The 12287-nt window shown below is 40.2% G+C and overlaps 1 protein-coding gene across 1 annotated transcript in view; it reads left to right on the top strand.

The window, feature by feature from the left end:
* The first annotated feature begins 6 nt into the window (after positions 1 to 6).
* Positions 7 to 12287, top strand: part of Aig1 (androgen-induced 1) — a 217025-nt gene continuing 204744 nt past the window's right edge. Inside the window, exon 1 of the mRNA XM_013027025.1 lies at positions 7 to 175. Coding sequence (XP_012882479.1) covers positions 35 to 175 — 141 coding nt within the window. The 5' untranslated portion in view covers positions 7 to 34. The remainder of the gene's footprint in view (positions 176 to 12287) is intronic.

Raw genomic sequence — 12287 nt, 5'->3', positions numbered from 1 at the left:
CGCCCGGCCCCGCCTGCCCAGGCCTTTGGTGAACATGGCGCTTGTCCCGTGCCAGGTGCTGCGGGTGGCCATCCTGCTGTCCTATTGCTCTATCCTGTGCAACTACAAGGCCATCGAAATGCCCTCGCATCAGACCTACGGAGGGAGCTGGAAATTCCTGACGTTCATTGATCTGGTAAGGCCGTCCCCTCCCCTTCCTTCCTCTATCCACCCACCCGGCACCGGGGGTGACTGCGTTTTGGGGGTGTGAGCACCTGTGCGCGTGCGCGCCGCCCGTGCTCAGCACCCTGTGCTCGGGTCTTCTGCTGTGAGCCAGCGTGTAGGCCTGGCTTTGGCACCTTCTGAGCCACCCACTGGTTACCTGGTAAATGGAGGTGGGGCAGAACCCGGTGACAGGCCATTTGGAGTGGGGACACAGACCTGCCTCTCAGAGGGAAGGTTCTTCGGTTGCCAAAAAGCATCGGATGTCCTTGATCCTGAGTGGCCTTCTGACTCCTTTGCCCACCGGGTGTTTTCCAGAACACCTGTCATCCTATGAACGTGCAGCACCTAAAGGAAGCAATATTGTCTAGTTGTCACTTGGAGCTTTGCCCAGATCCTCGGGCTAAGGGAGAGAAAGCACCCAATAAAGTTATTTTCTTTGCATCTGCGTTCGGCCCATTGTCGGTAATTTCTTTTCATCTTTTTCCTAGAAATAGAAGGGAAGGTGGGGAGGGGGGGTGGGCAGAGATTTCCAAGGTGCATTCCAGAGTGATTGTCCGGATTCCCAAGTAAGTTTGCACAATTTGATAGCTGTAATTGGCAATGGTTAAAAAAGGGTGAAAGGTCACTAATATAAACAAAAGGTGACTTTTGTGTTGAAACATCACACACAAACCAGAAGATTATTAACCCTGGGTAGAGGGCTCAAGCAAAAGCAGTGAAGTTCCAAAGTTACAGTGAAGTTCTCAGAGAAAATGCACAATTCCTGGTATGCTAGAACTGTCTGTCCAAGATTCTACTCCAGGTTAGCCAAGCTTGAAGGGTTATGGTCTTTGTGGACTCTCCATGTTACTGAAGAGAAATTGATTCCTGTTTCAAGATCTCTTCAAAGACATCAAATGCTCACAGAAATACAGTCAGAACCTTTAGAAATACCATCTTAGAGCGTGTAGTAGATGAGATACTTGGGAGAAGAATGTTAAGTTCTCCCTCAGTATTCTAAGCACAAGAAGACTGCCCTCAGGGGAACAGTGTTGCAAAGGTTTCAACTTTCAGATCTTCCAGTTGCAGCTCTTCTGAGACTCATTTGTCTCTGAACATGAGAGTTCCCTGCCAGTACTCTTCTATTCCTCCTATTCATCCGCACGAGGAGCACATGACAAGGCTCTGTGCTTGCCATTTTTCCACCTAGTCTTTAGCACACAGAAGCTAGGTGCCTGCAAGGGTTGATTGGCTTGTCAGTGAGAATTGACTTCACCAATTAAGTGATGAAGTAGTCATTTTGCATAGATTCAGTGTATGCTGGTATCTCATATCTGATATCATTGAATGATACCATATCTGATATCATCCCGGATATGCTGGTAAATAGATACAGAAATCATTTATACTTTATACAGAGCACCAGAAATTGTGTCCCTTCTAAAAGTTAGAGATGCAAAGGTGCTATTTAAATATATGTGCCTAGATTTTTTTCCCACAATCCTTTCAGGAACTGTGTGAACAAAAGTCCTTTTATATCCTTTTGTCTATTCTGTTTCCAAGTGAGGTCGCCGTGGAATGACTTGAGGATTGTCAAGTGACCCCTAGATTCTTTGGGCCCTGTTGTGTCATGGCCGTGTCTTAGATGATTGTAGCAGATGAGAGAGTAGAAATCAAAGATGTCTGTTGACCTAAGAAAGACGAGCACTTCTCATGTTGGCTTTACCTACTGTCTGTTAGAAAACAGGTTTCAGAAGAAATTATAACCTTTTGACATGAAGCAGTACTAGAGTTAGTTTGTAATGTAGTTTCAAATTTAGCATTAGATAATTGGACTTACCTTACCTGACAGTGATTGCCACAATGCTGCTTTATTCCTACCCTAGTATGTAGACCACCAGTTTAAGTTTCAAACTTTTACTTTGATTTGTATTTATATCTGGGCCCTCTGTTTGTACAAGGACTTTAAGCTCACATTCAGATTTTTGACACTCTATGACTCCTGATTGAAATTGAATAATTGTCTTCCACAGAGAGTTCTTATGAGAAGCACATCTGAAAAATATTTGTAAAAACACCAGTGCAAAGTGTGACTGTTTGTTTTATGGATGATTTAGAGTTCTTAGAGCTTAAGCCTCTCACAGCTGTTAAAACAACCAATCTGTCAGTCCTGTAGCATGCCAGGAAAAGAGCAGGCTCCTAAACCCTACCTTTACATTTTTTTGTACGTTTTTATTTTTTAAAGCACTGAGTAAGCTTTATTTTCAAGTGCTTCAGACAATTTTAGTGGTTCTCAGCTTATTGGAGCAAGTTTAGAGAAGGGTTTTAGCTTCTCGGGATTTTAATAAGAGGGCCTCTTTTCTGGCCAACTTGAATTGCAGAGTCAGGGAACCAGTCTTAATGGCCACAGTTGGACTCTGTATTTTTTGGTGGCATCACTTTACTCCAGTAGGAGTCAGGAATCTCTGGCTAATATATCCTGGCCATTCCAGCCAGATTCATATCTCTCTTTGGGCATTAGAATCATTCCAGTTGACCCAGCTCATGGTCAATAGCTGAAATACACATTGTGGCTTTCAGTCATCTCCAAGGACTGTTTTCCCCTTAATATGGAGAGACTGTAAGACCTAAACTGCTTTTGGAAACATTAGATGGAAAGAGAAACACTGGCTATGTATGGTAGGCAGGATCCAGGCTCCCAGAGGTGTGCACTGCCTATGCCCATAGCCTGTGGATGTGGTAGGTGACATAGCAAAATGGACTTAAGTCATTAATCAACTGATCTGAAGGTAAGAAATTATTCTGGAATACTCAGCTAGGCCCAGTATGATTACTAGAGATCCTCAAAGCAGAATGGAAAAGCAGGAGAAGACCCAAATCTGATGGAAGAAAACATGACTGTGGACGAAAATGACAGATGGACATGGCTTGCTTTAAGACAGAGGAGAGGCCATGAGCGAAGGAATGTGGGAAGCACATAGAACCTGGAAACATCAAGGTATTTCCCAAAAAAACAATGTCTTGCTGATACGTTTTGTTGTTGTTGTTGTTGTTGTTGTCAGTCATGGGGCCTGAACTCTGGGCCTCGTCTCTGTCTCTCAGCTCTTCAGCTCAAGGTGAGCACTCTACCACTTGAACCACAGTGTCACTTCCAGCTTTTTCTGCTTATGTGGTGCTGAGGAATCGAACTCAGGGCATTGTGCATGCAAGGCAAGCGCTCTACCACTGAGCCACCTTCCCAGCCCCTGATACAGATTTTAATCCAGTGAAACTTGGACTTCTGACCTCCAGAATTGTAAAATAATAAACGTACATTGTTTGAGCCACTGCATATATGGTAACTCATTATTGCTGCAATAGAAAACTAAAACACTTGGCTTTAAAGCCTCTGACCTAGAAAAAAGTGCCAGTACCACACACAACAAACTAGCTAAATTAGTTCATTTTAGTTTTAGCTAAAGCTTCATCCATGAAACCATGTGGAGGCATACCTACGAATTACATAGGCAATGTGAGACTTTACAAAGACTGAGCACAACTGAGCACTGGAAATTCTAGGGCTTCTTCTTTGCCGTGAAGTATTTCAGAAACTATGACATAGCATACAGGCTCAGGAAAGGAATGCATTTTACTGGAATTTAGAAGAAAATAAAAATTACAGCAAATGGATATTGAAATCTTTCCTTAGTATCACAGCTGATGAATTCTCTTGAGAATGTTCATTTATTACCTATTAGTTACACAATTCTTCTCCAAATTGCCTCCTGCCCCCAAATAATAAAAGGAATCAAAATAAAGCCAGCATAGATTAAATACAAAAGGGCATTGTTTGTTGATGCTTCAAAGTAGCACTTAGAATAAAATAGGGGCTTAGAAAATGTTTGTAGTCACAGGAACATCCCCAAATCTCAGTGTAACCTAACATGAGCATTAGAATGTGGGCATTTTGGGGGGACCCTCCCTTGCCCAGCACACCAAGACAATGTTTCCAATTCCATTTAATATCTCCAGAAGTTTCAAGCCCAAGACTTCTCAAAAAATCTTCAAATAACAAGACTTAAATAAAATACCCACTAGAATTTCATTTCATTGTGAATTGTAAGCTACCTAACAAGTTAGTGAGAATGCACTTGAAAAAATGTGAGCTCGTTGTTATAACTAATTACATTAATAATGATACTGGATTTGAGGCTTTTGGAATTTTAAAGATGGAAGCAGGCATCTGTCTATGTCATTTGTGACGTAGCTTGTGTTACTTAGAGAGTAACACAAGAGAGTCTTCATTTCTTAGGGCATTCTTCCTAACTGTCTTTCCATTCATGCGCCGGCAGAATGTAGGGGCTGAGACCCCGCCTACTCAGAGTGTGGACTGAGGCTGCCCACTCCCTCTGAATCATAATTTGTGTCACAATTGGTCACCAAGTGGTTCTTGTGCACCTGTTAGTGTGATTAGGGCTTCTGGGAACTGCATTGTGTCATTTCCTAATTCAATAGGAAATACTATATAGGGCCCAGCCTTGCATGCATTAATTCTGTCTACTTTCAAAACATATTTAAAGTGCTCTCACTGTGACATGATTAAGAATATGTAAAAATGTACCTTGACTAGAATTAGCTTATAAACATATAAGTAAATATGATGGGTGGTATGTAATTGTATACAAATGTATTAACCGAAATAGGTTGATTCAAGGGAGAGCTCAAATAGTGTGATTTCTTAGAAAGGCAAAGTCAAAGTTCAACAAAATAAACTTCAGGAAGGGGATGCTTGAAAGGGAGTGGGATGGAGTCCAGGGGAGAGGAGTAGATGAATGGGTGTACACAGTGTACATACTGCAGAATTAAGAAAAGTGAGGGAAGGAGTGGGAAGGCTGGGTGGGAATGTTGAAAGTACTGATCAAGAGGCAATGTATTGGGCTGGGAATGTGGCTGAGTGGTAGAGTGCTTGCCTAGCATACATGAAGCCCTAGGTTTGATTCCTTAGTACCACATAAACATAAAAGATGGGAAGTGGTGCTCTGGCTCAAGTGGTAGAGTGCTAGCCTTGAGCAAAAGAGCCCAAAGGACAGTGCCCAGGCCTTGAGTTCAAGCCCCAAGACTGGAAAATAAAAAGATTCAGTGTATTTATAAACTGCTTTGTTAAATGGCAACTCCTTTGTACAATTGCTTAAAGATAATAATAAAAGAAGCTGAAATTTAAAAAAATATAGCTTGAAAATAAAAGAGAAAAACAGGTATCAGGCCCCAAAGATGGGCTAGTTATTGCAATTAAGAAATAAATTTAGGCAGTCTCCAGAGCAGACAACAAACAACCCCATACTGGTAGAATAAAGGAAGTGTCACGATTTATCAGATAAAGACAGTTTCTTTCCAGACACTGACTTTTCAAGATTATCACTGATTATTATTATCTATAGGACATTGTGGAGTAGCATCATAGATAACACCTTTAACTTTGTTGTTTTTAGCAAAAGTAAAGACATATTTGCATATTTCATGCATCTTAGGTTACAATTTTATAAAAAAAAACAAAGCAGAGTCTTGTATTTTGGCTAGGCAATGGAATTTTTTCTTTTTGGAAGTTTAAGGTAATGCAACCTATATTCTTGGTTGTTGTTATCTAAATCCAACTTGCCACAGGAGGGTAAGAAAACTACAGGGGAGTAGAATAAAGTAGGACCCCTGTGGACCATTCAGGCTGTTCTACGAGCTGGAAATGGTCAAGCTTACCTGCGTGATCTTTCTCCTCCTCCTCTTGTTCCTCCTCTTCTTTTTTGCTTTGGGATGTGAGAAATTTTGACATTTCGAAAAATGTGAAAGAAGTGAATTAAGCTGCCTAAGTCTCCTAAATTTTACATCTGGGTCTTCTATTTACTTACATGCTTATGATAAGATACCTTTCCGAGTGTAGTTCTTGGCTTAAATAGGGAAGGACATTTTAAGAAGAGATTCCACATGTCACTTATGTATCTTACAGCCCACCACAACTACACAGTGTTATGTGACGGCCACTAGGTCAGTGACTACTCAGAGAACAAAATTAAGTGGGTTTTTGGTTCATTTATTTTATTTATCACATACATTTATATATTTTGGTGGTACAGAGGATTGGATTCAGGTCCTCACACTTGCTAGGCAGGTGCTCTACAACTTGAGTTATCCCTCCACTCTCTTTTTGTGTTGGCTGTTTTCCAGGTGAGGGCTTTTCATTTGCCTGGGCTGAGATCCTCTTGGTGCATCCTCAGATCACTGAGAATGACAAGCACATATTACTGCAGCCGCATCCTGCCCTTGCTTGACTGACATACAATCTTGTCAACTTTTATTCCTAGGCTAGCCTGGAACCATGATTTTCCCATCTCCGCTTCCCCTGTAGTTAATATTATAGGCTTGAGCCACTGTGCCTGGCTTATTTTTTTATTTTAGGCATACAAAAGTAGATACATTTTTTTTTCCTACAGGAGTCTTAGACTTGACTCCCAAATGTACATATAATGTTGATTCCTATGTAGGAGGAAGGATTTGGAGAATGATCCTTTGCATAGATGCCTCTTTACTTCCTTGGCCAGTGTCTTTCGGATGAGACATAAAGCAGAAGGTGGGTTTGCCACACTGGGGGAGCTAGTTATCATATTTCCACTGCCCCCTCTCAGACTTGCAGCTGCTATTGACATTGCAGACAGTCAGCTGACTGCTGGTTGAAGTCACTTCTTTGCCCAACCGGGCACCAATCCTCCATGTCTGGTATAATAGTTAGTAAAATCCGTAACTGCTTTTGAGGGTTTTTGCCTGATTCACTGTGTTCCCCTGAAATGTCACATGGTTCTGTGGAAGCGTGAACAATACTTCAGTTTTCCACTCTGGATCAGAATGTTTCTGTAATCTAAGTGTGCTTGGAAACAGTCCTGCTGCCTAGAATTACGTAATAACATAGCCTCTACTCTTACTCTGTGGCGAGGCAGTTAAAGGGCTCCTACAGTTCCTCCTGCACCTGCAGGTAGTCCTGTCCCTGTGCAATGAGCTCATTCATTTGCTCTACCCTGTTCCTTGTGGACCTGAACAGGATACACACTGGAACCCTGGATTTCTAAGAAGTCAGGCAATGCTTCTCCATATTATCTTTAGTTAGCCTTTAAGATTGTGTCAGCACATTAGTGCTTCAAGATGCACTCATTTTGGATTGCTATACACACATGGAAACACATAGTATCAACTACAGATGTACATTTGTGTTAGAAAAATTATATATTTTATAACACACATTTTTTTTGTCAGTCATGGGGCCTGAACTCTGGGCCTGGGCACTGTCCCTCAGCTCTTCAGCTCAAGGCTAGCACTCTACCACTTGAGCCACAGCACCACTTCCAGCTTTTTCTGCTTATGTGGTGCTGAGGAATCAAACCCAGGGCCTCATGCATGCAAGGCAAGCATTCTACTACTGAGCCACCTTCCCACCTTCCTATAACACACATTTTAAAATTGCAGATATCACCAAAATGTTTGAGTAATAAAGTTCTTCCCATTTGTGTGAATGATTTGATGTTGTCATTATTATTTACTTTAGTCATTTTGGTTATCTCATTGTGGTTATACTTTGCATTTCTCAACTGCTAAAGGACATATTTAATTACTCCCTAAATCCTCTTTAGTGAGATAAACAATACTATTTTCTTAAATTTTACTTTTTTGTTACTTACTATTAGCATATACTGATATATTTGATTTGAGCATATTAATCTATACCTTATGATTTTGCTAAATTCATTTATCAGTTCTAGGAGCTTTGTTATAGGTTGCATGTAAAGTTTTTTTATATACCCCAAAATTCCATCTGTTAATCTGAGACAATTTTTTTTGACGGTTATGGGGCTTGAACTCTGGGCCTGGGCGCTGTCCCTCAGCTCTTCAGCTCAAGGTGAGTGCTCTACCATTTGAGCCGCAGTGCCACTTGTGGTCTTCTAGTGTTATTTGAGATAAGAGTCTCATGGACTTCCCTGCCCAGGATGGCTTTGAACCGCAATCCTCAGTTCTCAGCCTCCAGAGCAGCTAGGATTACAGGTATGAGCTACCAGCACCCAGCTTGAGACAATTTTGTTTTTATTACTCTATTCATTTAAATTTAGCTGTTGGCTATTCCTATGTGTTATTATTTTATTTAGTTATTTGTTTAGTTGCTTGTTTTGGTGCTGTGGATCAAACCTAGGGCCTTGTGCATGCTAAGTATACACTGTTGCTGAGCTGTACCCCTAGTCTTGTACTATTTAACATCACTGTAAAGATTACCATATATACAACTTGCTGTGTATAATTTAATAACAGTAACTAGTTTAGTATTAACAGTAAATCATGGAAGCCCTGTTACTTTTACCCTGCCTATTACACTGGTTGTATTTATTGCATTTATATAACCTGACAATCCCTTAGCCAATTATAACTTTCATTACTAACCATAAAATTCTTGAGCCGATTGAGTTGTACAGTTTATTTTCCCAGATATTACCAGTTTTTCAGTTTTGCCTTCAGTCCTTATGTGCTCATTTCCCCCTTGTATAATCCTGATGACTGATTTCCACATTTCATTAAAAGAAGAGATCTGCTGGCAGCAGATTCTCTTCCTTTTCCCTCAGCAGAGAGTATTTTTTTTCTACTTTCATTTCTGAAGGATAAATTTTGCAGAATGTAACCTCATTGGTTAATAGTTTTTCTTCACTTTGAAAATCTTGTGCCACCGTCATCTGGGCTCTATAATTTCTGAGGAGTAATCTGTAGTCTTCAAACCATTGCTTCCTTGAATGTAATACATTGTTTTTCTGTGGTTGCCTTTAGGATTTCTCTCATTTTTTATTTTGGCTACTTTGCTTAGGCTATGTCTGGTTATAGTTTTATGAGTGTATCTTTCTTGAGTCTATGGTCTATGTCTTTCACTCAGTTTGGAAAGGTTTCAGCTGTTGCCTTTCCAAACGCTGTTGCAATAGCTTTTTCTCTTGTCTGTTCTTCTGGGGCTCCAATAGTAAGAATGTCAGGCATATTGATTTTTACAGGTTGTTGTGGATTTGGTCAGTTTATTTCTAGTTCTATTTTTATTTTTTTCAATAATTTTTATTGTTATTTACTTATTTGTTACCTATTTAAGGATTATTTTTTATTTGCTCATCTTTTATAATTTCTATATATATCTTCAGCACTACCAGATCTTTCTTCTGTTGTCTCCATCATTTTCCTGAATCCATCCTTTTTTGTTTTTTTTAATTTGGATATTGTATGTTTCATTGTATATCCATCCAGTGCCTTTTTACAGTTTCTGTTTTCTAGCGATGCATTTCTATCATTCTTTTCAGTAGTGTTCACCTTACTTTATAAGAGGATTGTTGAAGAATTATCCTAAAATCTTTACCTAATAATTCTAATATTGCACCATCTTAAAGGTTGCATCTGCTAATTTTTATAATATAGGTCTGACTTTTTGTTCTTTGCATTTCATGTTCTTTTGGTTTATACCCTAAGCACTTTTTGAAAGTATTATACAGAGAGATTTTGTGTCCTCTAAAAAACCTTATGGAGAGTGTTGATTTTTTTTTTAATCAGTCAGTGAGACCAGCTAGTTTCAGATCCTTTCTGTCTCATGAGGAATCTGTTATCAGAAATCTCAAAGATTTTTCTCTGCCTTTTGGGTCTGAATGGATCAGGCACCATTCAGAGGATTTGGAGATAAGAGCATGGTTTATGTGGTATTTCCATTGTTGCTGTGTTTGCTCTGCTTTAGGTCCATTTTGTTCATGCCTAAGTCTCAAGTTAGCTCCATCATAAGGGCCATATATCCGTGCTGTTCATCTTTTTCTTGTGCTCTCCAGTCTGCAGCTCTCCCTTTCCTTGGATCGCCTTGCCAGGTGCATGGAGTCTACTAAGACTTTTAGCCTGTCATGCTGTCGACAGAACTATGTGTGCCTTCAGAGTAAGACAGAAAGAAAAGAAAGAAAGGATACGGACCTTTGTCCTGTAGAGCATTCTTCCTTTCACTTCTGGTTCCCCTCCCCCACACAGGAGGATTTTGATACCCAGAAGAAGGGGGGAAATGGGAGAAAGGAGGAATCACAATGTCTACTACAAAGAAGCTTTTTTAAACAAGTTAATTTAGTTTTATTTTAAGGGTGTTATACAGAGGGGTTACAGTTATGTAAGTAATGAGTACATTTCTTGTTGAATATTGTTACCTCCTTCCTTGTTTTCTACCACTTTCTCTACTTTCTCCACTTGCCTCGTTCCCCCCTCCTCAAGTTGTAAAATTCATTGCCAACATAGTGTCTTATGAGTATGTGTCCTCTGGCTGGTGAGAGGCTTCTTCTGGAATTTCTGTGTCAGTATAAGAATCAGATGCCCTCTGGTTACATCTGGAGAACAAGAAGAATGAGTCCTCCAAACGCACCCTGAAGGACCTGATTAATTTTCACTTTGCTTCACATTTCACCTGCTATTGTGTCCACAGTCTTCTAGGAGCTGCTTTTGTATCAGCTCAGAGTTTTTAATGGACAGCTGGGATTATAGATGACCAGTTATTCATTTGAACTGGCACAGCAATATCAGCACGTGTGTGTGTGTGTGTGTGTGTGTGTGTGTGTGTGTACTGGGACTTGAATTTAGGGATTGCATTCTTGCTAGGCTTTTTCACTCAAGTGTGGCTTTCTATGACTAGAGCTGTACTTTTTTTTCTAGTTAATTGGATTTAAGAGTCTCTAGGAATTATTTACCTGGGCTGGCTTTGAATCTCAATCCTCAAATCTCAGCATCATTTTTTTTTCTTTCGGGCTTTGGATTTTTTTTTTTTGTAAAGGTGATACACAGAGGGGTTATAGTTGCATAGATAAGGTGATGAATACATTTCTTGTCGAACAGTTAACACTGTTAACTGTTACCCTCTCCTTCATTTTCTCCCACTTTCCCTCCCCACCAACTCTCCTCCCTCCAAGTTGGAAAGTTCGTTTCCAACATAGTGTCTAGTTAGTATTGCTGTTACATTGGTTCACCCTTTGTCCTTGGTCTCACCATTTTGTGATTCTCCTTCCCTTCCCCCAGTCACATACACATATAGACAAGACTCAGGGTACCAAAATAAACAACAGTGACAACAGGGGATAAACCAAAGGAAAAAAAAAGAAAAAGAACTTCACACAGTACATTAAAGAACAAAAAACAAACAAACAAACCCAAAACCCCAAACGTCTCTTGTTTCTATATCTTGGAGTTCATTGCTAGGATTACAGGCATAATCTTACAGTTGGCTTGTGTATGTTTATGTTTTGTCTTGTTTTTTATTTTTGTGCCAGCACACATGGGGCTTGGACTCAGAACTTGGGCACTGTCATTTAGCTTTTTCACTGAAGGCGAGAGCTATATGACTTGAGCCACAACTCTACTGGGGCCTTTTGGTAGTTATGTGTAGATAAGAGTCTCATGAACTCTTGCCTAGACTGGCTTCAAACTGCAATCTTTAGAGTTCAGCCACCCGAGTAGCTATGAATACAAATGTGAGCCACCAGCACCCAGATGTACGTGACTTTAATACCTATTTTTTAAGCTTACAATATTTTATACATGTTTTTCTATACATTATACATTCTTCTACAACGTCATTTTTCATGACTGCATGCTCTACCATGTGTTAATTTCTGTTGATTATCTTAGTGAATAGCTAAATCTTGACACACATCTGTGGTTATTTACTTGGAATGCATTCTCAGAGGTAGGTTGCAACCCTAAAGTCTTTAAGACAATGACTTTTTTGTGTGTGGCAGCACTGAGATTTGAACTCAAGGTCTTCCTTGTGCCTGCCCGGAAGGTCTTCACTACTGAACAATGCCCTTTACTACCTGTTATTTTTTTAATAGGGTTTTACTTCCTGCCAAGATGCATGCCTGAACCACGACCTGCCTCTTTTAGTCTTTTTAAGTGGGGAAACACACACTCAGCATCTCTTAGTTGACACAGAATCTTGTGGCTATTCTGCCTGGGCTGGCCTAGAACCTCTATCTTCTAAATCTCAGCCTTCCATATAGCTGGGATGACAGATGTGCATCACAACACCCAGCCCATTATCAGTTAAGAAGGGA

Source organism: Dipodomys ordii, unplaced genomic scaffold (genome assembly GCF_000151885.1).
Source record: "Dipodomys ordii isolate 6190 unplaced genomic scaffold, Dord_2.0 Scaffold98, whole genome shotgun sequence".
In the NCBI taxonomy this organism is placed as follows: domain Eukaryota; kingdom Metazoa; phylum Chordata; class Mammalia; order Rodentia; family Heteromyidae; genus Dipodomys; species Dipodomys ordii.
This window is presented reverse-complemented; position numbering and strand designations above follow the sequence as displayed.